At 41.8% G+C, this 25,320-nt stretch overlaps 1 protein-coding gene and 1 non-coding gene across 4 annotated transcripts in view; both read left to right on the forward strand.

Moving 5' to 3' along the window:
• Window positions 1-25,320, forward strand: part of PTPRO (protein tyrosine phosphatase receptor type O) — a 263,411-nt gene that overhangs the window by 224,525 nt on the left and 13,566 nt on the right. For all 3 annotated transcript variants that reach the window (XM_043440848.1, XM_043440849.1, XM_043440850.1), the window contains 6 exons: window positions 1,291-1,372; window positions 14,443-14,533; window positions 16,718-16,794; window positions 17,636-17,770; window positions 18,236-18,358; window positions 23,665-23,819. In XM_043440848.1, coding sequence (XP_043296783.1) covers window positions 1,291-1,372; window positions 14,443-14,533; window positions 16,718-16,794; window positions 17,636-17,770; window positions 18,236-18,358; window positions 23,665-23,819 — 663 coding nt within the window. The remainder of the gene's footprint in view (window positions 1-1,290; window positions 1,373-14,442; window positions 14,534-16,717; window positions 16,795-17,635; window positions 17,771-18,235; window positions 18,359-23,664; window positions 23,820-25,320) is intronic.
• On the forward strand, window positions 13,196-13,267 carry TRNAC-GCA. The gene has a single exon. It is a non-coding gene; the product is annotated as a tRNA-Cys (tRNA).

A 25,320-nucleotide genomic window follows, 5' to 3' on the forward strand; every position in this document is an offset into this window, starting at 1 on the left:
CTGCCTGCAGTGTGGGAGACCTGGGTTCTATCCCTGGGTTGGGAGGGGTCCCCTGGAGAAGAGAATGGCAACCCACTCCAGTGTTCTTGCCTGGAGAATGCCATGGACAGAGGAGCCTGGCGGGCTACAGTCCATGGGGTCACAAAGAGTCAGACTTGACTGAGCAATTTGCACATACACATGCACACACACACAAACACACTTTTAAGGGTACCAGTCGGTGTTATTATTATTAAGTAAAACCATTACAATTTGTATTATCTGGGAGGCATAATACCCTTGAAATCTACTAAAAACATAAATTATCAGATGAGCTAATCAACAGCTTTGAACAAATATCTATTATATGCTATGTATTTGCTAATGAGAAATAAGTCCACAGGTGGATGACATAAGCTGAGTAAGTTGCAGCAAGACTAAGAGAAAGGCTAACTCTGTGGACCCTGGTAAGGTGGAAAGGCTTGGGTTAGGTGATGAGTTAGGTGCTGTGTCCTGCAGAAGCTCTGAGAACAGATTGGGATAGGTAAGCTCTAGAAGAGATAAGCAGCTAGAGAAAACTACAGGAAATAGAACTGAATTCTTATTCCACAAAACAAAAACAAGGTGAGAACTTCTGTGGCATGTGCAGAAATGAAAAGTCGGATGTGTTCCTTTATTTTACTTACCAACTGTTTTGAGACTTCTGGAGATGTGCAAGGCTCTGAACACAGCCCTCTCTGAGCAAGGCACTGGGAACTCCCTGGAGATATGCTTCCAGCCTTTTCTCTGGGGGGACACAATTCCTTGCCTTTGCCAAACTGTTTAAATTTACAGTGTCTATGATATACAAGTGTCAACCTTGTGATGTAAGTGTCCTTAACGATATTTCATAGATGAGCATGTTAAATCTCAGGAGAGTTAAGTAAATAAAGTAAAACTATAATTCAAACAGGTCTTCAGGCTAATCCTTTGTTTTTTCCCATAAATGGGAGTTTTCTAGAAACAACACATATTCCTGTGTGTGTATGAGTATGTGTGTGTGAAATATGTTGCTGCTAAAGTAAAAGCCAGTGGAAAATCTAGAGATTTTTCCTATCTCAAAGAAGTTAAGTATATAGGGCTCTCTTTTTTAATTATGATATATTAGGGATTGGTAATTTTAACCCTAAAAAAATGAGTGCTAACCTGTGAGAAGTAAAACGTCTGTTTTCTGCAAGGAAATTGTTCATGTTTGAGAAGTAAGGCGTTAAACATTGTATGACACCTATCGGCAGGATTTTTAAAATGTACCTTTCTTTGTGTTTGACAAAGCCCGGTTCAACTGGATGACTTTGATGCCTACATCAAGGATATGGCCAAAGACTCTGACTATAAATTTTCTCTTCAGTTTGAGGTGAGTAGATAAAGTATTTCCTGCCCTCTGTGGGCATTGGAATTGGCAGACTTGTACCTGCATCAATTCTCTGATCACTGGGCAATGCTGAGTGTGATTCAGCGGTGGTGTGATTCATAATGGGCAGAATGATCATTGGGCTCAGGGTTGTCTAGTGTGCTGGTTCAGAGCGAAGGATGTCATCCTTTAGTAGGTCAGTGTTCGGGTGGCACAAATGAAGGAAAGGAGAAAATAGATGTAGGCACTGGGGTGAACAAACATTGGAACAGGAGATGTTTTCCATGGTAACACTGAAAACCAGGGGGATAGAAAGTGAGGGGGAAGCAAAGTGAGGATTGAGAGTCAGAACAATTTTTCTTTCAGGGGATTTTTACTGTATTTCTCATGTCATTTAGGCCACGGTTAAGTGTGGATGGTGGATGGATTGGACTGGACCCCCTTGTCTCCTGAGCATAAAAGAACTGGTGTTTCTTATAACCTTAGGAGTTTTGGCAGTCTATTGTATATGTGAGGTTTTGTTTGTTTTTCTTGGAGAAATTGGAGAGAGTTACACATGCGTTGTGTAAAAGAACAAAATTAGTGACATCTTTTTCTGAAACACACATTTTTTTCTTTGAATCCAAGAACGTGTGTCAGAGTAGATGGAAATGAGTCTAGGATCTCTGTAGTGTGAGGGGTACAGCTGGTCCCCAGGTTTTCTTCTCACATATTTCACAGCTCAGAACACAGTCTGGAGCCTTCTATAGCAAGGCTCAGGTGACTTATGATTCACAGAGGCCAAAAAGACAGGAAAGATAAAGTGATTTCTAAATTGTGTCATTTTTTAAAGCCTCTTAGGCTTTTTTCCCCTGTGAGACACCAGGCTGTCGAATAAAGCTGCCTTCTCCTCATTATCCATATTCATTTCTTCTTTTCCCGCATCAGCCAAGAATAGCTTTGTTCTGCAAGAAGCAGCAGGAGTCCTGGTGTGGATATTCATCCCAACAGGGGATTTAAGGATGAGAAGAGTCTCATACATTATCAAATACAAAGCCCCCAACTATCACCTGTGTCTTCAGAAATGTCACATGAAGCCTGGCTGAGTTATCCATTGTATGCAGGTGGCATATGAAATTATAAATGCTACACCAGATGCTCAAAGAACAGAAACACAATTTGAAACGGAGATCTATGGGAGGATTGGGGGCTTCCATGGTGACTTAGTGGTAAAGAATCCACTTGCCAATGGAGGAGACTCAAGTTCAATTCCTGGGTTAGGAAGATCCCCTGGAGAAGGAAATGGCAACCTGCTCCCAGTATTCTTGCCTGGGAAATCCCATGGACAGAGGAGCCTGGCAGGCTACCATCCACGGGGCTGCAAAAGAGTCAGACATGACCTAGCAGCTAAACAACAACAAAATGGGAGGATGGTATTTCAGAAAAGTGTACCAATGAAAGAAGGAGGCTTTTTATAAGAAAACATAAGGCTAAACTCAGAAGAAAATAAATATCTAAATAATTCTCATCATGGTGATGAAAATGATTGGGTTAGCCAAAAAGTTCGTTTGGATTTTTCCATATCATCTTAAGAACAAATCCAAATGAATCTTTTGGTCAATACAATATAATATAGGTACACTTACAACTTCATTGAAGCTGCAGTCTTTTAATTCCTACTAGGTGACTTGATTTCAGTGGCACAACCAGGGTCATTGCCTTTGCTGGTAGGCAAACTTCAGTACATTGCTGAAGTAGTCTCAGTTCATGCCATCAAACCCCAGTGTAACTATTACTGTGCTTCTGAATTGCATCATCAGTTTTTTAAAAAAAATTCAGAGAATCATTTTCCAGTAAAAAGAAAATATGTTGTTGTTTTTTTCAGTTGTGAATGACAGAAACACAATTCAAACTGGTTTAGACCAAACATAAAACGAACGTGTTCAGATGAGAACTAAGATCTCTCATATAATCAAAGGGAGGATTGAGTGGCTACCCCAGGAGGGGAGCAGGGAAGCAGCTGAGACCCAGGAACGGCTAAAATCAGGGGCCAGAGATCCCCTCTTTAGAGAACTAGAAATTTCTCATTTCTGCTTCGCTCTTTGCCTTGGCCTCACTTTCTCTGGCCCAATCCAACCTCTTTCTCATAGTGGATTATGGAACCACTGACAGCCTCAGAGAGTTGCTAAAAGGGGGATCGCTCAAAAACCATTAGAGAGGCCAGATGGTTGGAAAGGCAAGTTTGCTTGATTTTGAATGCCTGTCCAAAGGCCAACTCTCCCCACTGATGATCAGTGGGCAAGAGCTTTTATAGACAGAAGGAGGGAGCTACATGCAGAAACAGGAGTCAGCTGTGACAGTCATCTTGAAACTGGTCATCAGTGGTCCAACTAGCATCATCTTGGTTGTTTTAGGTACAGCTAATCTTCAGTTTCAGGGTCTATTTGTTTCTGTTTCTTTGAGGCCAATTCTCAAAATTGTGGCAGATTATGTCATGGCTACAGTCAAGTCATCATATAGTTAACTTCTTCCACCTGGTGGGGCTTTCAGTATCTATAAAACAGCTCACAGGACATGGTTCAGAATATCATCTATAGCCCTTGAGAATATTATCTATAGCCCTCTAGTTCCTCCTTAAGAAGGAACTAAAAGTTCTTGACTATACTTAATGACTATTATTAATTATTATTATTTGGTTTCCTTCAACTGTTTCCTTTCTACGTGTTCTCACTTCTCTGATTAAATTTATTCTTTGGCTAAAGTTTTTCCACAGACAAAAGGCAGGCAGAGGACATAAGGAGAAAGGACCTTAGGGTCCTGCTCCATTTCAAGAGTATCACACGTACCGTTTCCAGAAGGAGTCGTTGGCTCTATTTCTTTTTTGTTGTTTGAAAAATAGCAGGGAGCATTCTGACTGGCTGGCATGGGTCATGATGTCTGTTCACACTGTCTGCAGCCAGGGAGGGCAGAATCACAGAAGAACAAGAATTCTTACTGGAACCACATGGCTAAACCAGAGAGAACATTATTCCCAAAATCATTATGATGAATTATGTTCAGTTTAAAAAATGGCAACCCACTCCAATATTCTTGCCTGGAGAATCCCATGGACAGAGGAGCCTGGCAGGCTACAGTCCATGGGGTCGCAGGGAGTTGGACATGACTGAGTGACTATCACTCAGTTGAAAATCTAAACTGTTGCAGTGCATGCTTGCATCAGTCATGTCTGGCTCTTTGTGATCCCATGGACTGTAAACCACCAGGTTCCTCTGTCCATGGGATTCTCCAGGCAAGCATACGAGAGTGGGTAGCTATTCCCTTCTCCAGAGGATCTTCCTGATTCAAGGATTGAGAACCTGGGTCTCTTGCATTGCAGGCAGATTCTGCATTGCTCAGATTACTATCTGAGCCACCAGGGAAGCCCATACACACATATATAATATATGTTTAATTATATTATTATGGAATCATATGCTATATGATTATTATGCTGTTGTATTTTATAGTTATTATAATTATACTGTATATGATATTATTCTATATATGATCATATAATAAAAGATAGGTGATAAATAAATATAGAGACAAATGGAAGGATTTGTTGGAAGGAATTGGTTCACACAATTGTGGAAGCTGGCCAGTCTTGAAATCTGTAAGGGGTCTAGGGATAAGATGATGCTGCCGCCCAAGTCCAAAGGCGATCTAAACAGAAATTCTCCTCTGTCAGCGGTCATCAATCTTTTTTCTGATACCTTCAACTAAGTGAATAAGATCCACTGGTTTTATAAAGGTTAATCTACTTTCTCAAGTTTACTGATTTAAATGTTAATTGCAACTAGAAAATACCTTCACCCAACATCTAGACTGATGTTTGACCAAGCACTTGGTGCTAGAGTGTAGCCAAGTTAACGCATAGACTCAGCCATCACACCATGACTTGGAGACATGTTTAGTGTTTATTTATTATTAATCTTTTTTGCATATTCCTTTGTTCTTAGAACATTATTGGTAAAATATGTAATTTATTTGGTGCCAAGTTCTGATGTTGTATCCCTGCTCTGGTGAGAAAATAAAGCTTACTCTCTAGAAGCCTGTATTCAATCACAGGCTCAGATTGTAGGTTTTGGACTAACATTTACTTAAGCAGTGACCCAGTGGTCTGACTCACTTCCTTTTTCATTTGACAACCTCCCAGGAGTTGACAACTTTCAGCTCCACCCCACCCACACATCCTCAGGTGTGTGGAGGAACCTCATCTGTGTGTGTCAGAGGAACCTCATCTGTTTTCAAAAACCCATTGTGCACATTTGATTTCAGGGTGCACATCAAACCTTTCACATGGCAGCCCTCAAATTTTCCAGAACATGATGAAGTTCTAAGGCTTAAGAATGAAAAATGTTTCTTGCTCTAATGGGACCTCAAAAGCATTTGTTGTTGTTGTGTAGTTCAGTCATTAAGTCCTGTCCAACTCTGCGACTCCATGAACTGCAGCACGCCCAGCTCCTCTGTCCTCTGCTGTCTCCTGGAGTTTGCTCAGATTCAGGTCTATTGAGTTCAAGAGCGTATAGAGATGGCTCAATCAATTAGACTAGCTAACGTCAGTATCTGTACAGTTATTTGTTCCGTTTATATTAATGCTTATTCACTTTGTATTCATATTCATATTCTTTCGAAGTGACAAAATACACTTTGTCAAATGTATTCACTTTGACACTGACCTTGAAAGATCATGCTCATATTGAGAAATTACATCATTTATAAGCATCATGCAAATTGAAACAAATGTCTGGGTTTACATGTGCTACCAATACAACTGCAGGTCATACATGAAGCTACATGTGTGTGTGCTCAGTTGCGAAGTCGTGTGCCACTCTTTGCGATCTTGTGGAAATGTAGCCCACCAGGTTCCTCTACCCATGGAATTTCCCAGGCAAGAATATTGGAGCCAGGTTGCCATTTCCTTCTCCAGGGGATCTTCCTGACTCAGGGATGGAACCTGCGTCTCCTGCATTGCAAGCAGATTCTTTACCACTGAGCCTCCTAGGAAGGCCAACATGAAGCTATACTAGCTGCTAATTTTCATTTTCAGAACAAATTCCTTTTTTAACTTTATATCTGATTTTGAATATGCTGGAAAGATTGATTATCCTTCTGATGAAAACATACATCTTTTCTTAAGGAGGTTTGAGATCCAGGGATTAGATGCAATTCCTCATTTCCTGTGTCTCATGTTGAGAACGTTTTGAAAATCCAGACTTTAGAGCTCAGAATTGGAGAGCCCACAAGACGTGGCACATATTGCTCATTTTGCCGTTAATTTCTGTGCTTTGTGTTTGACTGGGATGCCAGGGAGAGTCCTCACCACCTTTGCTTAGAAATGTGGCTGTAAAGGTCAAAACAAAACTATACCACTTGCCACATAGTTCACAGGAGATGACCTTTGATTTCTTGTTATTTGTAGCTGTTTTTACTTGTTTCAGTCCAGTTCCCTGGAGATCTACCTGCAGCATTGTTGAAATAAATCAACTCGAATCTTCAACAGTCTTATACCAAGGGTCTTACTTTGTTCCCAGACCTGATTTTTCTCTGCTCTCCCTTCTTGCCTCAGTTTGATCTCAGCTTCCAAGTGCGCCAGTACTAGTAATTTGTCCAGTGATTGGAGTATTTCCCTTAAATCCCATCCTAGAATCCAGGGCCCTAGTAGCTACTGCTAGACTTTCCTGAGGCTGACTTTGTTCTTTCCTGGTCTTCCATCGTGTCCAAGTTTCCCATTCTCCCTTCAGAGTACCTGTTAAAGTTTGACTCATGTTGTCCAAAAGATATGTTCAAACCCTAATCACTCATTCCTCAGAATGTGACCTTATTTGGAAATAGAGTTATTGCAGATGTAATTAAAATGAATGAGTCCCTACTGGAGGAGGGTAGGCTCTTAATCCAATATATCTGGTGTCCTTATGAAAAGATAGAAGACACAGAGATAAAGAAGAAGACCATGTGATGGCAAAGGCAGAGGCTGAACTTGGAATCAGGCACTTGCAAGTGAGGGAGCACGAAGGATTGCCAGCAAACCTTCAGAAGCTAGGAAGAGGCAAAGAAGGATGCGCCTATAGGTTCAAGAGGACATATGTCCCTGCTGGCACCTTGATTTGGAGTTTCTAGCCTTCTTTATTATGAGATGAGAAATTCCTGTTATTTTTAAGCCACCCAGCTTGTGGCACTTTGTTATGACAGCCCTATGGAACTAATACAGAACCTCACTAGATACCTTGTTCTAAATCCTTTCTTCTCCCTTTGGGTTTACCTGAGAAGTAACCAGTCCCACAGGACCTTTCACTTGTCATAGACGGAACCTCTCATGTCAGCACCACAGGTCCCATTGCTTCTCCTGGCTTGTCTTGTAGTCTAGTCCTCTAGTTCATGGGACTCTAAGGTTCAACCTTATCCCAAAGCAAATAAGTGCTTCTTAGCTGCTGACATTGTTATAGACTCTAAAGCCAGAATACAACTTGTGCTCTTCTCAGAAGATGGTGGTCTGTGTTATGGACTGAAGGTGTCCCCACTTGTCACATTCATATGTTGAAGTCCAAGCCCCAGTGTGATGGTATTCGGAGATGGAGCCTTTGGGAGATAGGGTTAGATAAGATCATGGGGGTGGAGCCCTCATGATGGGATTAATTCCGTTGTATTAATAAGAAGAGACACCAGAGACCTTGCTCTCTCTTCCTCCCAATGCCCTCTATGTGCACGCGAACAAGAGATCATGTGAGCACACAGCCAATATGGTGGCCACTTACAAATGAAGGGAAGCCTCACAATGAAACCTACTTTGAAGTGAAAGTGAAAATATTAAGTCACTTACCGTTAGACTTACTGTACATTATGTATACATATATACACACACATACATACACACCTATATATGTGTGTGTGTGTGTTAGTTTTCAGTAGTGTCTGACTCTTTGCAACCTCATGGACTATGTAACCCATGAGGTTCCTCTGTCTATGGGATTCTCCAGTAAGAACACTGGAGTGGGTAGCCATTCCCTTCTCCAGGGGATCTTCCTGACCCAGGAATCAAACCCAGGACTCCACACTGCAGACAGGTTCTTTGTCATTTGAGCCACCGGGGAAGCCCCAAAACCTACCTTGCCAGTACCATGTTCTTGGACATCTTAGCTTCCAGAACTATGACAAGTGCATTTCTGTTCCAGCTGCTCAGCCTGTGGTGTTTTCTTACGGCAACCCCACCTGACAAATACACTGCATGTGTTTGCTCTGATTTTCAAGACTATGCTTCAAACACGGCCAACACAACACAGACCGCCACTGCCTTCAGTCACTCTGCTAGTTTTCTAGGGGGCTGCCACAACAAATTACCGTAATCTCGATTCCTTAAAACAACAGAAATGTGCTTTCTCACAGTTCTAGAGGCCAGATGTCTAAAATTAAAGTGCTAGCAAGACCATGCTCCCTCCGAAGGCTCAAGGGGAGTATCTCTTTTGTCTCTTTCAGCTTCTGGTGGACCCAGGCATCTTTGGCCTGTAGCTCTATAGCTACAATGCCTTTATCAATGCCTTCATCCTCATATGGCTCTCTTCTTCTCTCTTTATCTTATTCTGTTTTATTTTATTTTGTTTTATTTTACTCTATTTTATTTAATGTTAGACATTGCCTCCATCTTTTTTTTTTCTTGATCGTGCCGCATGGCATGTGGGACTTTAGTTCTTCGACCAGGGGTTAAACCCACATACACTGCATTAGAAGCCTGCAGTCTTAACCACTGGACCGCCAGGAAAGTCCCTCCTGGGGACTTTTATAAGGACACTTATTATTAGCTTCAGAACGCATCCAGATAACAAAATGATCTTATCTTGTGATTCTTAATTACAACTGCAAAGACTCTTTCTTAACAAGGTTCCAATGTGGACATATCTTTGGAGGGATCACATTTAGTCCACGATAGATGACTGAGTAACCTAGGAAAAAACCCACAATGATAAATTATATTAGAAACAAAACTGGCAAAAGAAAATTCAAAAATGATTTGTGTGGGTTTCAGGCTATCACCTCATACTTTACGCTCATGAAGATTTAAGCCACTGGAGTTTCCATCTGGCTGGAAAGAAAATAACCGCGAAGCTACTGGGCTAGAAGCTTAGTATTTACTTTCCTACTTGGTGACGGGCTAAATTACAAAAGATTGCAAGGCATTTTGTGTACCCTTGCCTTCCCTGCTTTGCTGCAATTTAACTTTGGCAATTTACATTTACAGTGTTCAGCCAATTAAACATCTCTTATCAACTTAAGGCATTTATAGCAGAAAGGCAGCACACAATTAAAGTTCTATCAGCTAGTCAGCTTCCATATGTGCTCTAGTGCTCCCTCTCAATCTGTTTCCACAGTTTCTTTTCATACCGGAGGCCTTTTCCTGTGGTTGATCAGTCTGTCTTCAAAGTGAGGGCTTATCGGAGAGAGTTGTACAGTTAGCACAAATGGCAAGGGAGGGAGAAATAATGGAGCCAGACAAAGCAAAACAGAGAATCCTAGCAGAAGCATTTCACAGTCATGATCAATCAGCGTTGCATTGATATTTACTAAGCTTAATCATTCTATTTGATAGTCACCATATATCAGAGAGGTATGGAAAAATTATTAACCTTAGCTTACACATACTTAAACTAACAGGTCACAGAGAATTAAACAGTGAGAGAACTAGTTAACCTACTTTTTCAAGACCCTACAGTTTATAAGGGCTTCCCAGGTGGCTCAGTGGTAAAGAATCAGTCCAACCAATGCAGGAGACACAGGTTCGATCTCTGGGTCAGGAAGACCCCCTGGCAGAGGAAATGGCAATCCACTCCAGCATTCTTGCCTGGAAAATCCCATGGACAGAGGAGCCTGGCGGACTCCATGGGGTCACAAAGAGTTGGACATGACTGGGCATACATGCACACACACTTTATAAGTGTTCCACCAAAATAAGCCAGGTATTTACATAAATAGATAAGTTTATTTATATAACTTTATTTAAATAAAATAGATAAAAATATAGACGGTTTTATCTATAAAGACACTCCCCAAAAGAGGTATGTTTCCAAAATATTTTAAGCAAAGGAAGCATCATTTAAGTCAGCTTAGAGCTGCCAAAAGGAGGTAACCTAAAAATAACACTGGTTAGGTTGAAGTTTGCTAAAAATAAGTTTTGGTTCTTACGAGAACAATATAATCAGTCTTTGACAATCCTTTTTAAAATGGAAAAAAAACACAGTTATAAAGGAAAAATGACAAACTTCTGTTTGATGGCATTTGGCAAGCAAGGGTTTTGACTGAGATAGAAAAAACATCCAAATGTGTAAATTGAAAATCAAAGTCAGCACTGTTGGTCTTGAGACTGACTTCGACTTGGGCCAAGAGCTTGACATTTTGTGAGCCTGAAAAGCCAAAAGTGATAAAAAAAAATCAAAGGAAGAGAGAAATCTGGATAATCAAGTCAGTTCATCCATGCTGTCTACAGCTTGCATTCCAGTTTCATTTAGCACACACACTAAGCTACTGACGAACTTCTTTGTGGATGCAGCAGGAGTCCCAAGAAATGGGTGCCTACAATATTTGCTTTGCATGAGCACTTGAATCAAGACACTAAAGGAGCGCACACACACACACCACACACACACAAAGTTTTCCTGTTCAGTCTCTCAAAACATGATCAAATGTCTCCAGCTCCTCTCGAAAGTCTTTCAAAGGCGCTCCAAAATTCCTTCCCCTGAAAAGTATTCCTCCAGCTTCTGATTCTTTAAAGTAATAATTGGGAGGAATCATGAAGTGTAGCATCCCATGCATGCTCAGTCGCTTCAGTTGTGTCCACTCTTTGCGACCCTATGGACTGTAGCCTGCCAGGCTCCTCTGTCCTTGTGACTCTCCAGGTTAGAATACTGGGGTGGGTTGTCATGGCCTCTTCCAGCGGGTCTTCCCAATCCAGGGATTAAACCTGTGTCTCCTGTGTCTCCTGCATTGTAGGCAGATTCTTTACCGCTGAGCCACTGGGGAAGCCCCAGCATCCCATATAAGTAAATAAAATTTCCAGCAAGTGGTGTCTGTACTTCTTCAGTTAATAGTCTTTTAGAAAAATGCATACTATGTATGTAACCCCATTTGTAGTTGGTTACATAGACATATGGTTACATAATATTGCCTTCAGATTTGTACGGGATCTGCTGCATTGGTTATGCACTGCACAACTCCAGGGAGCACCATTCTTGTAGACCACAGCATAAATGATGCCTCTGGAGAAATTCAGGTAGTCTGACTCCAACCCCTTGTTTCCTTCCACACACATAACATAGCAGCTCGGAAACCCCCTTTTCCATTAATGTAGACTTTCTGAGGTATGTTGGTTGTCTGTTTATATAAAAATTGCTGTAACAATGCAGTTTCTGATAACAGAATTTATAATAGTCCTGATACACACAAGAAATGTTTGAATGTTCCTATTTTCATGGAAGGATTCACCCACCCACTACTGCTCCATCCTTATTTTGCAGTTTCATTATCAGTTGTTTTTCAGTTGCTAAGTTGTGTCCGACTCTTTGTGACCCCATGGACTGCAGCACTCCAGGCTTCCCTGACCTTCACCATCTCCTGGAGCTTGCTCAGACTCACATCCATTGAGTTGGTGATGCCATCGAACCATCTCATCCTCTGTCATCTCCTTCTCCTCCTGCCCTCCATCTTTCCCAGCATCAGGATCTTTTCTAGTGAGTCGGCTCTTCGCATTAGGTGGCCAAAGTACTGTAGCTTCAGCTTCAGTATCAGTCTTTCCAATGAATACTCAGGATTAATTTCCTTTAGGATGAACTGGTTGGATCTCTTTGCTGTCCAAGGGACTCTCAAGAGTCTTTTCCAACACCACAGTTCAAAAGCGTCAATTCCTTGGAGCTTAGCCTTCTTTATGGTCCAACTGTCACATCCATACATGACTACTGGGAAAACCATAGCTTTGGCTATAAGGACCTTTGTTGGCAAAGAAATGTCTCTGCTTTTTAATACACTGTCTAGATTTATCATAGTTTTTCTTCCAAGGAGCAAGAGTCTTTTAATTTCATGGCTGCAGTTAACCATCTGCAGTGATTTTGGAACCCAAGAAAATAAAGTCTGTCACTGTTTCCATTGTTTCTCCATCTATTTGCCATGAAGTGATAGGACTGGATGCCATGATCTTAGTTTTCTGAATGTTGAGTTTTAAGCCAGCTTTTTCACTCTCCTCTTTCACTTTCATCAAGAGGCTCTTTAGTTCCTCTTTGCTTTCTGCCATAAGGGTGGTGTCTTCTGCATATATGAGGTTATTGATATTTCTCCTGTCAATCTTGATCACAACTTGTGCTTCATCCAGCCTGTCATTTCACATGATGTACTCTGCATGTAAGTTAAATAAACAGGTTGACAATATACAGCCTTGATGTACTCCTTTCCTTATTTGGAACCAGTCTGTTGTTCCATGTCTGGTTCTAACTGTTTCTTCTTGACCTACATACAGGTTTCTCAGGAGGCAGGTAAGGTGTTCTGGTATTCCCATCTCTTTAAGAATTTTCCACAGTTTGTTGTGATCCACCTAGTTAAAGGCTTTAGCATAGTCAGTGAAGCAGAAGGAGATGTTTTTCTGGAATTCTCTTGCTTTTTCTATGATCTAACAGATCATAGAACAGACAGACTTCTAGTGACTGTCAATCCAATATCTTGTAACATGGAGAGTGTCCCATACTTTTTGTTCCTCACTCTCTCCTTTATTATACTTTCTTGAAAGTTCATTGCTTATAGGAAAAATACCTACAATTTCTCATGCAATAGGCTTCCCTGGTGGCTCAGATGGTAAAGCGACTGCCTGCAATGCAGGAGGCCCAGGTTCGATCCCTGGGTCGGGAAAGTCCTCTAGAGAAGGAAATGGCAACCCACTCCAGTACTCTTGCCTGCAAAATCCCATGGACGGAGGAGCCTGGTGGGCTACAGTCCATGGGGTCACAAAGAGTCAGACACGACTGAGCAACTTCACTTTTTCTCTCTTTCTCATAGAATAGGAAATATTTTGCAAACTGCATAAATTTCAAGTTACCTTGTATCTCCTGAAAACTCTGAAATGTATCTGTTTTCAAATCTTCCACACCCTGAGAGTGTACACACAATTTTTACCTTCTCTCAGGGGTCACTTAGCTATCCAAGGTATTTATGTATTACATTAGTTAGCCACTATTGCAGTAAAACTACATAAGAAATGACCTCAAAATCTCGGTGACCTACAACACTTATTTTTCTCACTCATGGGGCTGGGGGACAGCTGAGATGGTTCTGCTTCAGGCTGTGAGTCAGGGTCAGGTCTGTTCCATGTGTCTTCTCCTCCTGGAATCAGCGGTTTCTCTGGACACATTCTTTTCCACCATATGGCAGAAGCCCAGGCAAGCAAATCAAGCTGATCAAACACATTTAAAGCTTCAGATTGGACGTGAGTTCCACCCAACTTCATTGGCCAAAAGCAGGGTGATGGCAGTAGAATGGAGAAGTACACTCTGTTTCAAAAGGGAGCCAAAAGAAAAGTGAAGGTGTTAGTCACTCAGTTGTGTCTGCTCTCTGTGACCCCATGGACTATAACCCACCAGACTCCTCTGTCCATGGGATTCTCCAGGCAAGAATACTGGAGTGGGTTGCCATTTCCTCTTCCAGGGGGTATTCCAAACCCAGGAATAAAACCTGGGTACCCTGCATTGCAGACAGATTCTCTGCCATCTGAGCCACCAGGGAAGCCCCTGCAACATCATAAGGCAAAGGGGTGTGATTACTGTGGTAGTTCTATTAGAGGCAGAAGTGAAAAATAATCCACCATGAGCAACAAACCAGTGTGAACAATAATCCAGTTCCACAGGAGTGGGATTGCTAGATCATGTGGTAACTCTATTTTTAGTTTTTAAGGAAACTCTACACTGTACAACATACTGGCTATACTTTTCCACTCTAACTTTTAATATTTTTCTTCTTATTCTTTGCAAATGACTTCTATCAAATAATCCCTCTGATGGAATCTTAAATCTTTTCTCTGTCATTTACAGGAATTGAAGTTGATTGGGCTGGATATTCCACACTTTGCTGCAGACCTTCCACTGAACCGATGTAAAAATCGTTACACAAACATCCTGCCATGTAAGACGGTCAATAATGCTGATCCTGCTCTTGTCTTCCAGAGGCTGAAGGGCTGTCATGCCAGATGAATCAGTTCCACCAATCTCTAGCCAGGCCAGGAATGATCTGTATCCTCAAGGCCATGTCCGCAACTGCATTGATCGCATTGGTGCTTTGATATCATTAGATCTTGTTGTGTGTAGGAAGATTTAATTATCATGCTTTTAAATGAATTATATCTGAACAGAAAAAACTGACCCTTTGACCCTTTGGAGATCAAAACATCTTAGCCAAATAAGGAATAAGATAAATTGTGCTCATAACCTATTTTCAGTCAATTCATTGACAGTGGAAGGAGGCAAATACAAAGGAAATGCAAGGTGTGAAAAAGGCTTCTTTCTTACTTCTGGCAAGTTCTTCTGTTCCTTAGGATTTTGCAGTAAAACCAACATTCAAAGAAAAAGTAACACAAAATACTTAATAGGACCATTAAAACACATTCTAATATAGATTTAGCATTCCTCTCTGCTACAATGTAGTGGGAGCTAGGAAAGAAGAGACAAGTGCAAACCTTTACAAAGAGAAGCCTCCTTCATGTGGGTTTTTTACAAGATTAGGTAGGATTAATATTGTCATGAGCTTCCCTGGTGGCTCAGTGGTAAAGAATCTGCCTGCAATTCAGGAGCTGCAGGTTCGATCCCGGAGTCAGGAAGATACCCTGGAGGAGGGGATGAGAGCCCACTCCAGTATTCTTGCCTGGAGAGTCCCATGGACAGAGGAGCCTGGAAGGCTGCACAGTCCATAGTGTTGCACAGAGTCAGACAAGGCTGAAGCGACAGCACAGCACAATATTATCACCTAACACTTTGCATCCGTATGCATCTCAGGATGTATTATCTTCATTTGAAGTCCATTTACAAAAAACCCATCAACACCATCTTCTCTTCTCTAGGCTTCCCAGAGGTAGTGAATTCTCTGGATATCCCTGAAAGTGAAAGTGAAAGTTGCTCAGTCGCGTCCGACTCTTTGCTACTCCATGGACTGTGGAATTCCCCAGGCCAGAATACTGGAGTGGGTAGCCTTTCCCTTCTCCAGGGCATCTTCCCAACCCAGGGACCAAACCCAGGTCTCCCGCATTGTGGGTGGATTCTTTACCAGCTGAGCCACAAGAGAAGCCCAAGAATACTGGAGTAGGTAGCCTATCCCTTCTCCAATGGATCTTCCCAACCCAGGAATCGAACTGGGGTCCCCTGAATTACAGGCAGATTCTTTACCAACTGTGCTATCAGGGAAGACTTGAGTGAAATGGAAATCCTAGGTTTAGGCTACATTCGATAGCCTTCAAACAACCTACCAGATATTTTAGCTCCTGTACATATTCTCCACAATTCCCTGCAAAATCTAGAGACCACTCTTAAGAACAGGAGGGCTGGTAGGGAGGAAATAGTGGTTGGGAGATACTTATATATTTATTTAAACAAGAAACTAAGCTTGAGATATGACTAAAATATAAAGCCAAAATAAATTTTATCTACCTACCCTACCACTGACAAATTTAACTTGATTTGGGGTACAAATACTGAGTACAGAATTGTCTTGACAAGTCTTCATTACACTCTGAATGTTTTTCTTTTTTTCTCTTTTGTTTGTATCTGTTAATCCCAAACTCCTAATTTATCCCCCATCTCCCCGCCCCCCCACTCATTTCCCCTTTGGTAACTATAAACTTATTTTCCATATCTGTGAGTCCATTTCTGTGTTATAAATAAGTTCATTTGCATCTTTTTTTTTAGATTCTACATAGAAGTGATATATGATATTTGTCTTTTTTCATCTGACTTACTTCATTTAGTATGGTCATCTCTAGTCCATCTAAGTTGCTATAAATTGAATTATTTCATACTTTTTTTATGCCTGAGTGAAATTCCATTTTGCATGTTTACCACATCTTCTTTATCCATTCATCTGTTGACAGACAGGTTGTTTACATGTCTTGGCTATTGTTAGAAGTGCTGCACTGAACATTAGGGTGCATGCATCTTTTCAAATTAAAGTTTTCATCTTTTCCAGATATATGCCCAGGATGGGATTGCTGGATCATATAGTTACTCTATGTTTAGTTTTTAAGGACCCTCCATACTATTCTTCATAGTAACTGCACCCTTCTGCTGTGACTTTTAATATTTTTCTCGTTATTCTTTACAGATGACTTTAGCCGAGTGAGACTGATCTCCATGAATGAAGAAGAAGGTGCAGACTACATCAATGCCAACTACATTCCTGTAAGTAAAAAAATAATAATAATAATTAAAAATTCTTAAATCAGGCCTCCAAAAACAAACAAACAAACAAAACCAAGCATCCAAATTCTACCCCAGCCAGAGGAAGACTATTACGGCTGCAGAGATGAGTTGAACAGTTCAATAGAGAGTCATTCTTCACCAAGCCGTTCAACTATAAAGAACAGTTTCCATTATTCCACTTTAGAATAAAGAATGGCGGGGTGGGGGGGGGAAGCCCAGAGAATAATAATATTCAAATATCTTTGAAAAGGACTAGTGAAAGTGAAAGTAGATAATTATACTAAAGATCTACTTCCCTATGCTTACATTTCAGTGTCAGCGCCAACCTGTGCTTTTAAAATGTGTCTGTATAGACACCTGGTTGCTATTGTAGAAAGGTGTGGGTGTGACTTTATAGTTTCCCAAGAAAAATGTTTAAAATCACACGGATTTGTGCAGTTAGTTACTATGACTGTCTCTTTAATGGAAAAAAAAGGAGAAAACATAATATAGGTTCATGATCCTTCACCAGGTTTGTCCCCAGTTAATTCTCAGTTTCTTTTCATTTGTGTGGAACAGCATTTGGTGTTGATTTTAAGGCTTTCCTGGTGGTTCAGATGGTAAAGAATCTGCCTGCAATGCAGGAGACCTTGGTTTGATCCCTGTGTTGGGAAGATACCCTGGAGAAGGGAATGGCTACCCACTCCAGTATTCTTGCCCAGAGAATTCCACGAACAGAGGAGCCTGGTTGGCTACAGTCCTTGAGGTTGCGAAGAGTTGAACATGACTGACTGACTTTCACTTTAGCTCCTTAAGTGACAATTTTGTCTTTGTCTTCCAGGGATACAATTCACCCCAGGAGTACATTGCCACTCAGGGGCCACTGCCTGAAACCAGAAACGACTTCTGGAAGATGGTCCTGCAACAGAAGTCCCAGATTATTGTCATGCTCACTCAGTGTAATGAGAAGAGGAGGGTGAGTACTTTCAATCCTTTGAAAGTAAAAATTTCTGTCCCACCTAGCAGTAAAACCTGCACCAGCCACTGCTAGGGAGTGTGCTCACTGTGGGGGGCGGGGGAAGGGAGGCTTAGAAGGGAGGGGACATGTGTGTACCTGTGACTGATTCACGTTGCTTTATGGCTAAAGCTGATACCATATTCTAAAGCAGTTATCCTCCAGGTGTGGGTGTAATTTTATAGGCTTCCAAAGAAAAATGTTTAAAATCATAGGGGTTTATGCAGTTAGTTACTATGACAGCCCCTTTGATGGAAAAAAAGGAGAAAATGTTACATAAGTGTATGTTCCCCTTGCTTCATTCTTTATCCTCACAGTAATCCCATACGATTCTTCAGAGGCGAGTCATTTGCTTTCTCTAAATGATCACTGACTGTTTCTTCCCCAGCCTGTTGGTCTTAAAAGGTTATGCTATTGTCCCTTCAGGTGAAATGTGATCATTACTGGCCATTCACAGAAGAGCCCATAGCTTATGGTGACATCACGGTGGAGATGATGTCGGAGGAAGAGCAGGACGACTGGGCCTGTAGACACTTCCGAATCAACTACGTAAGTCACGGAGCAGGGCTTCAGGGGCCGTCCCCATGCCGAGGAAATCCCCAGGGTCAAGAAACCCACCCTCCTTCGTGGGAGACTATGAGCGCTTTAGACTTGGCAACACTAATTCCTCCAAGAGAAAGATGCCACAATCAATGTGCTTGTTTCCCGGAGGGTGATGTGGATAAAATGCTTGGTCTAGACAGCTGGAGGACATGGAATCAGAAGGCTGCACTGTTCCGTCTCAGATTCACCCAGGGTAATAGAAGACACGGTGACCCTTGGCTCACCAAGCATGACTAAGGAAAGAAGTATTGCCACTACTTATACTGACTGTGTATGAATATAAGGAGGATATACAAAAAAGGGTATACTTACATTATAAATTAAAATGTAGTCTTAGAGGTAGTGGTTTGGGTTTTGTTCTGCTTTGTTTCTTATTTTGTTGTAGTTTTGTTTTTATTATTTCAAAGGTACTTCTGGACCTTATTAATCCTGGTTTCATGGCTCTTTTGAAATGCTGTTGATTCCTGGTGGTTAGGATGTCAGAAAAGTCTATTTTTCCTGAAGGTAGACTTTTGAGCTCAAGCTGAAAGTTGGTGTACCAGGCTAGGTGCTGGCGTCAATCGCAATCACCCTGGTTCCTTCTCTGTGGCTCCTTCACAGAGAGCAGTCCTAAAAGTAGGAGGGAAGTTTTACTAGTACCGAGTTCTCCAGCGGAGTGTGCTCTCTGCTGAAGATGAACAATAGGACATTCCCTCATTAAAACTTGATTCTCTGCTTAGAAACAACCCTTCCTCACAGTATGGATCAGGGGATGAACAAAAAGAGCCTGCTTTGTGAAGCCTTGGCACTATGAATGAGTTTTACTTTTTAAAAGTTGGAAAAAATTGAAGGAAGAATACTATTTCACAAGAAACATTATATGGAAATTATATAATTCAATACCAGTGTCCATAAGTAACATTTTATTGAAACATAGCCACAAACTTGTTTACTGATTTTCTTTGACTATTTCTGTCCTACATCAGGCTTGAATAGTTGCAGCAGAGACTGACTCTATGATCCACAGAATCTAAAATATCTATCTGCCCTTTGTAGAAAATGCTTGCTGACTGTTTAACATAGACAATGGAAACAATGGTTGTTCGTTTCAATATAACATAAGCCCTCAAGGACTCACCATTTATTGACATTTACAAGATACAAATCCCTTCTTAACTGCTAGCAGGTAACAATGGCTTTTGCTGCATTAAGAATGTAGGCAGATTCCAGAGTAACTGCTCCATGCTGTTCCATCTCTTTGGAATGCTCATCTCCTCCCGTTCTCTAAGGACATCCCTACTCAGAGTGTCAGCTTAAACGTCATCTCTTTATCAAGCCTTCCCTAGTCTCAAGAGACCCTTCTCCCTTTCCTCCCCTGCTCTAATCCCGTGTGTATTTCATCACAGTGCCCTATAAGTGGTCACAATTCTCTGATTTCGTGTCTGCCTCCTCCATGTGCTATGAGTTTCATATACAAGCATCCTGTTTTGATAATCCTTGTAGGGACTTCACTGGTGATCTAGTGGTTAGGACTTTACCATCCAATGCCCAGGGTGTGTGTTTCATCCCTGGTCAGGGAACTAAGATCCCACATGCTTCCTGGCCAAAAAAAAAAACAAAGCATAGAACAGAAGCAATATTGTAGCAAATTCAATGAAGACTTTAAAAATTGTCCACATCAAAAAAAATCTTAAAAAATAATAATCTTTTTAATCCAAATGGTTAGCCACTTAATAATCTTGTGAAATGAAAAAAAAAATCAGTGAATGGATGTTTTCAAAAATAAGAGAGTATGAAGAAAACATCAACAGATTTAACCACCAGAGAAAATATTTAACAAGAGGAATTTTATTTGAACTCTGCTTTCTGTCTTGGCTATGTCAACCAGAAAGCAGGGCAAACTACTAGACAAATATAGAATAGATTTTAATAGAATAAATCTTTCCCTAGGTTTTGCATATAGGAGAAAAAAATTGCAAAGCAAACGTAGGGTATGTTCCCAAGAGTGACATCAAGTACGGTATGATTCATATTATACTTCTTGTCCTTGATCTTAAATGATGACCTTTCAATGACAAACGTGTGAAGGGCTTCAAGCAGACGAATAAAATGTTTAATGACAGAGTTTTCTGGAAATATTTTTATAGTCACAAGCATCTGGTCCCAGAGTGCCCCCTTTGGGCCATAAATATACAGAATCTAAGTTTTAAGCTCCTGCAATGAATGCTAAAACTAAAGACTGTCATGCTATTGCTGACGAATAGATTTTTTTCTTACTTTTTTTTTCATTTTTGGATTATACACTTCTTTATCTCCTCCATATTTCTATATGGAATCTTTCAGAGTAAAACCAGATAAAATTACCTAAATGAGAAAACCAGAGACATTTTGGAATAGCTAAGATGTAACCAGTAAGGTTTTCTCATTTAGTAAGAAAGGAGGAAAATGACCATAACACACAATTTATCACTTTCCAGTACTTGAAACTTGGCATGAACTGAATAATAATTGGAAACCAAAAACCAGCAAAAACTGGTTTGTTCCCATTGACGTGTGCCTTGCTATTCAGCTAACAGGAATCACCCATCTGACGCAAAGACCTCTGCCTTGCAGCTGCAGAGAGACGGACGACAAGTTAAAGAATTCCTATTTTTGAACCACTTGCATATTTTCGCTGGATACCTTGTCAGATCAACCAGAGGAGATTTTATATATATTCTATATACATAAAGATACAGATATAAGATTGTATATATTCATATATATGCATGTATATCCTACAGTGTACAGGTCTTGTGCTCAGCCTGTGATCCTCATTTGAAAAGAGCATTTTCATGAACTTTTTTGGGCAACCACAGCTATGTGGTGATGAAGTATTCTTAAATCCTCCTGGTGTTGAGTAATTCATTCTGCACAATTTATTCTGCTTGAGTTACTTTCTTGCCGTACTTTCTGAAGACAGCGGTAAAGCTGGCTAGCGTCTTTGCAGATTTCATGCTTCATGTATCCAAGACAAAGTCCTTGAACCTGTGCAGAGAAGGAGGCATTGAATGTGGCTGGGAATGTGTGGCCTTAGGCCAAGGAGACAGTGGGTCTAGTTGAAGTGCTGAGATATATATATATATACACACACACATATATATACACAAATGTTATATTTTATTTATTCTTATTTATTTTTATAATTTTACCTCACCCAAGACCACAGACTCTTTGAAATTCATTTCTCTTTAATACCTGAAAACCTAAACTTTGTATCCAGACAAATTCTCCCAAATTACAATATAATATTCCATCTCCTGAATGGATTCAAGAGTCTTAGCAAGTTTGGGAGATGAAGGATGCATTAGATCTTTGTGAAGCTTGGATTTGGAATATTTCTGGTAGTTGATAACAAGAGCAGAATAAAACTTTATGCTTATAAGGTAGTAGGGGCTAAAGCAAGTAATTCTTGAAGGACATATATCTTAGTTATTATTTACTCAGGTCAGAGAGAATAATAATATATTTGGTGTATGGGTTCATATGAATAGGAAGATATAGAAAATATCCACTTATTGGGATCCCCAGAACCACTCACTGAAATGCACTATGCTGGGGACTTCCCTGGTGATCCAGCGGTTAAGACTCTGTGCTTCCACCGCAGGGGGCACAGGTTCGAGACCTGGCCGGGGAACTAAGATCCTGCATGCTGCCCAGCTTGGCCAAAAAAATAAATAAATAAAAGGAGAATGTTTAAAAATAATAACAGTTTTAAGAAAAGAAATGCACTGAGCTGGATGAGAACAAGTGGTAGTAATTAGTAGCAGTAGCGATGAGACTGGAGAAGGCAATGGCACCCCATCCAGTCCTCTTGCCTGGAAAATCCCATGGACGGAGGAGCCTGGTGGGCTGCAGTGCATGGGGTTACTGAGAGTTGGACACAACTGAGCAACTTCACTTTCACTTTTCACTTTCATGCATTGGAGAAGGAAATGGCACCCCACTCCAGTGTTCTTGCCTGGAGAATCCCAGTGACGGGGGAGCCTGATGGGCTGCCGTCTATGGGGTCGCACAGAGTCAGACACGACTGAAGTGACTTAGCAGTAGCAGCAGTGATGAGACTATCTAACAGAAACCACCCTTCACAGACACACTCACACTTAATTCGCACAACAACCCTTGTTAAAAGCATCATGAGACCCTCTTCAAGTAAGAGAACACTGGTGTTCAGTGAGTGCATCTTGTGTTAGGTCCCCTAGTATCAGAACCCAAGACAGGGATTGTCACACATGGGGTTTTTTGAAAGTGAAGTATTGGGTAAAATCCGTACAAGAAAAGGGAAGCAGGAGAGGACAGGAGAGTTGTCCTAGCCTGACATTTTGCTCCCTGGTATCCATCACAAAGGGGCTTCCCTTGTAGCTCAGTCGGTAAAAAATCGGCCTGCAGTGTAGGAGACCCGGGTTCGATCCCTGGGTTGGGAAGATCCCCTGGAGAATGAAGTGGTGACCCACTCCAGTATCCTTGCCTGGAAAATCTCATGGACAGAGGCTCCTGGTGGGCTGCAGACCATGGGGTCTCTAAGAGTTGGGCACGACTGAGCGACTAACACTTACTTACTTACTTAACCACAAAAGGAAAAGGGGGCGGCAGAGGATGAGATGGTTGGATAGTATCATTGAGTCAATGGACATGAGTTTGAGCAAACTCCAGGAGAGAGTAAAGAACAAGAGAGCATGGCGTGCTGTGGTCCATGGAGTCAGACTTAGTGACTGAATAATAACAACATCCATCAGTCAATCACTGTGGTCTGCCCTCAGCCTGGGAACCTGATCTCTTCGGCACTTTCCAGCAGGCAGCTCCCTTTAGTGGGAGACATCTCTGAGCGATGGGGCTGCAGCCAGATGCTACTAGCAGCACCAGGGAGACAGAATGGATCACCTGGCCAAGCGAACCCAAGCTGGCCGCCAACCGCATCTTCCAGTGTTTAATTCATTGCCCCGAACTGATGTAACTTCTGAATGGCAGAACGAGGATGCAAGCCCTGATCTGCTTAGGCTCTTATCACAACCCAGGCATGGATTAGCCTATTTATCCTACTGTTTGAAGCTTTATACAATTAGTATTTGTTTTTCTCAGGGCCTGCTTTGTGCCGGACACAATGCTGAGAGCTAGAAGGGGAGGTGTGCTGACCGGGAGTGGAATGCAGCCTTCCCATCACTCAAGAGCTGCCGCGGAGGCCTGAGCCATCCTGACGGTGGACGGAGAGATTAACGCTTGTTTTTCTCCCAAAGGCTGACGAGATGCAGGATGTGACCCATTTTAACTACACCGCGTGGCCCGATCACGGGGTGCCCACAGCCAACGCTGCGGAAAGCATCCTGCAGTTTGTACACAAGGTCCGACAGCAGGCTACAAAGAGCAGAGGCCCCGTGACCGTGCACTGCAGGTAACCGCAGAGGTGCTGGCTGCTGGAAGTCGTGGAGGGGATTGCCCATCATGCCATGAACCTCTGATCAGATTGGATTAACTGGTCAATGAGTTATGATTTTTAAAAATTTAGATGGTGGAGAGGGAGGTGGGTGGGGCATTCAGGATGGCGGGGGACACATGTATACCTGTGGCTGGTTCATGTTGATGTATGGCTAAAACCATCACCATATTGTAATTATCCTCCAATTAAAACGATAATTTTAAAAAATTTTAAAAATTATGATGAACGAAGTCTTACTAAATACATGATTTACATATCATATGGCTATCTTAGGGCTTCCCAGGTGGTTCAGCAGTAAAGAACCCACCTGCCAATGCAGGAGACACAAATCTGATCCCTGAGTTGGGAAGAGACCCTGGAGAAGGAGATGACAACCCACTCCGGTATGCTTGCCTGGAAAATTCCATGGACAGAGGAGCCTGGCGGGCTGTAGTTCATGGGGTCACAAAAGAATCGGACATGACTTAGTGACTAAACAACAACAACATTGTTTATCAGAGGTAGCAGTGAGACAAAGAAGTCAGAGGAGGCGTTGGCAGCCAATAAGCCTGGGTCTAGCACTTTGAGTTTTGTGAGCTAGAATGGCTGACTCTGTGTGTGTGTGTGTGTGTGTGTGTGTGTGTGTGTGTGTGTGTGTGTAGGGGTGGGTGGGGGGTAGGGGTAGGGTTGTGCAGGGGGTAGGTGTGTCTCTCCTTGGAAAGAAAAATGCTTCATAAGCTACCAAGTTTCTGACTAGAGAGGCTACACTTGCTGTCAGTCATTCCCAGGCCAAAACGCTTTGCTTCACTGGATGAGGTTACCTGGTCTCAAAATGCTTCCTTCCAAGAGCAGAAAATAAAGCTGCTCAACCCTGAGGTCAAACACGTGGCCTCCTTTCATGCAGGGAGCAGGTACAGTTCTGGATGTGGCTTCATGAGTGTTCACCCAGGCCCAGAAACATTTTACGTGAGAAGATAAGAGAGAAGAGTTGCCCAGTAGAAAAAGCAAATCAGGGCTCTGAACTTGTGGTTTTTCATGTGGGATTTCTCTCCCAGCAAATCTCACAAGTAGATTGCTTTTCATTGCTGTTTATTTCCTTTTTCTCCTGTGTGCATGTGCTGTGAGTCATGTCCAACTCTTTGTGACCCTCATGGACTGTAGCCCACCAGGCTCCTCTATCCATGGGATTTCCCGGCAAGAATACTGGAGTGGGTTGCCATTTCCTTAGCAGGGGGATCTTGCTGACCCAAGGATCAAGCCTGCATCTCCTGCCTTGGCAGGCGGATTATTTACCATCTGAGCCACCAGGGAAGCCCTTTCTTTTTCTCGCATTTCCTCATAATTCAGAGTTCAGAGTCAGCTGGCACTTCAGTCCGTGAGTGATTGGGAGGAAAGGAGAGCTGGGTTTATCTGTGCCACTGGGGACTGTGGTGATGAGCTGGTTGGCCTGAATCACTCCACTTCCCTCTATACTTGG

This window comes from Cervus canadensis, chromosome 21 (assembly GCF_019320065.1).
Source record: "Cervus canadensis isolate Bull #8, Minnesota chromosome 21, ASM1932006v1, whole genome shotgun sequence".
NCBI lineage: Eukaryota > Metazoa > Chordata > Mammalia > Artiodactyla > Cervidae > Cervus > Cervus canadensis.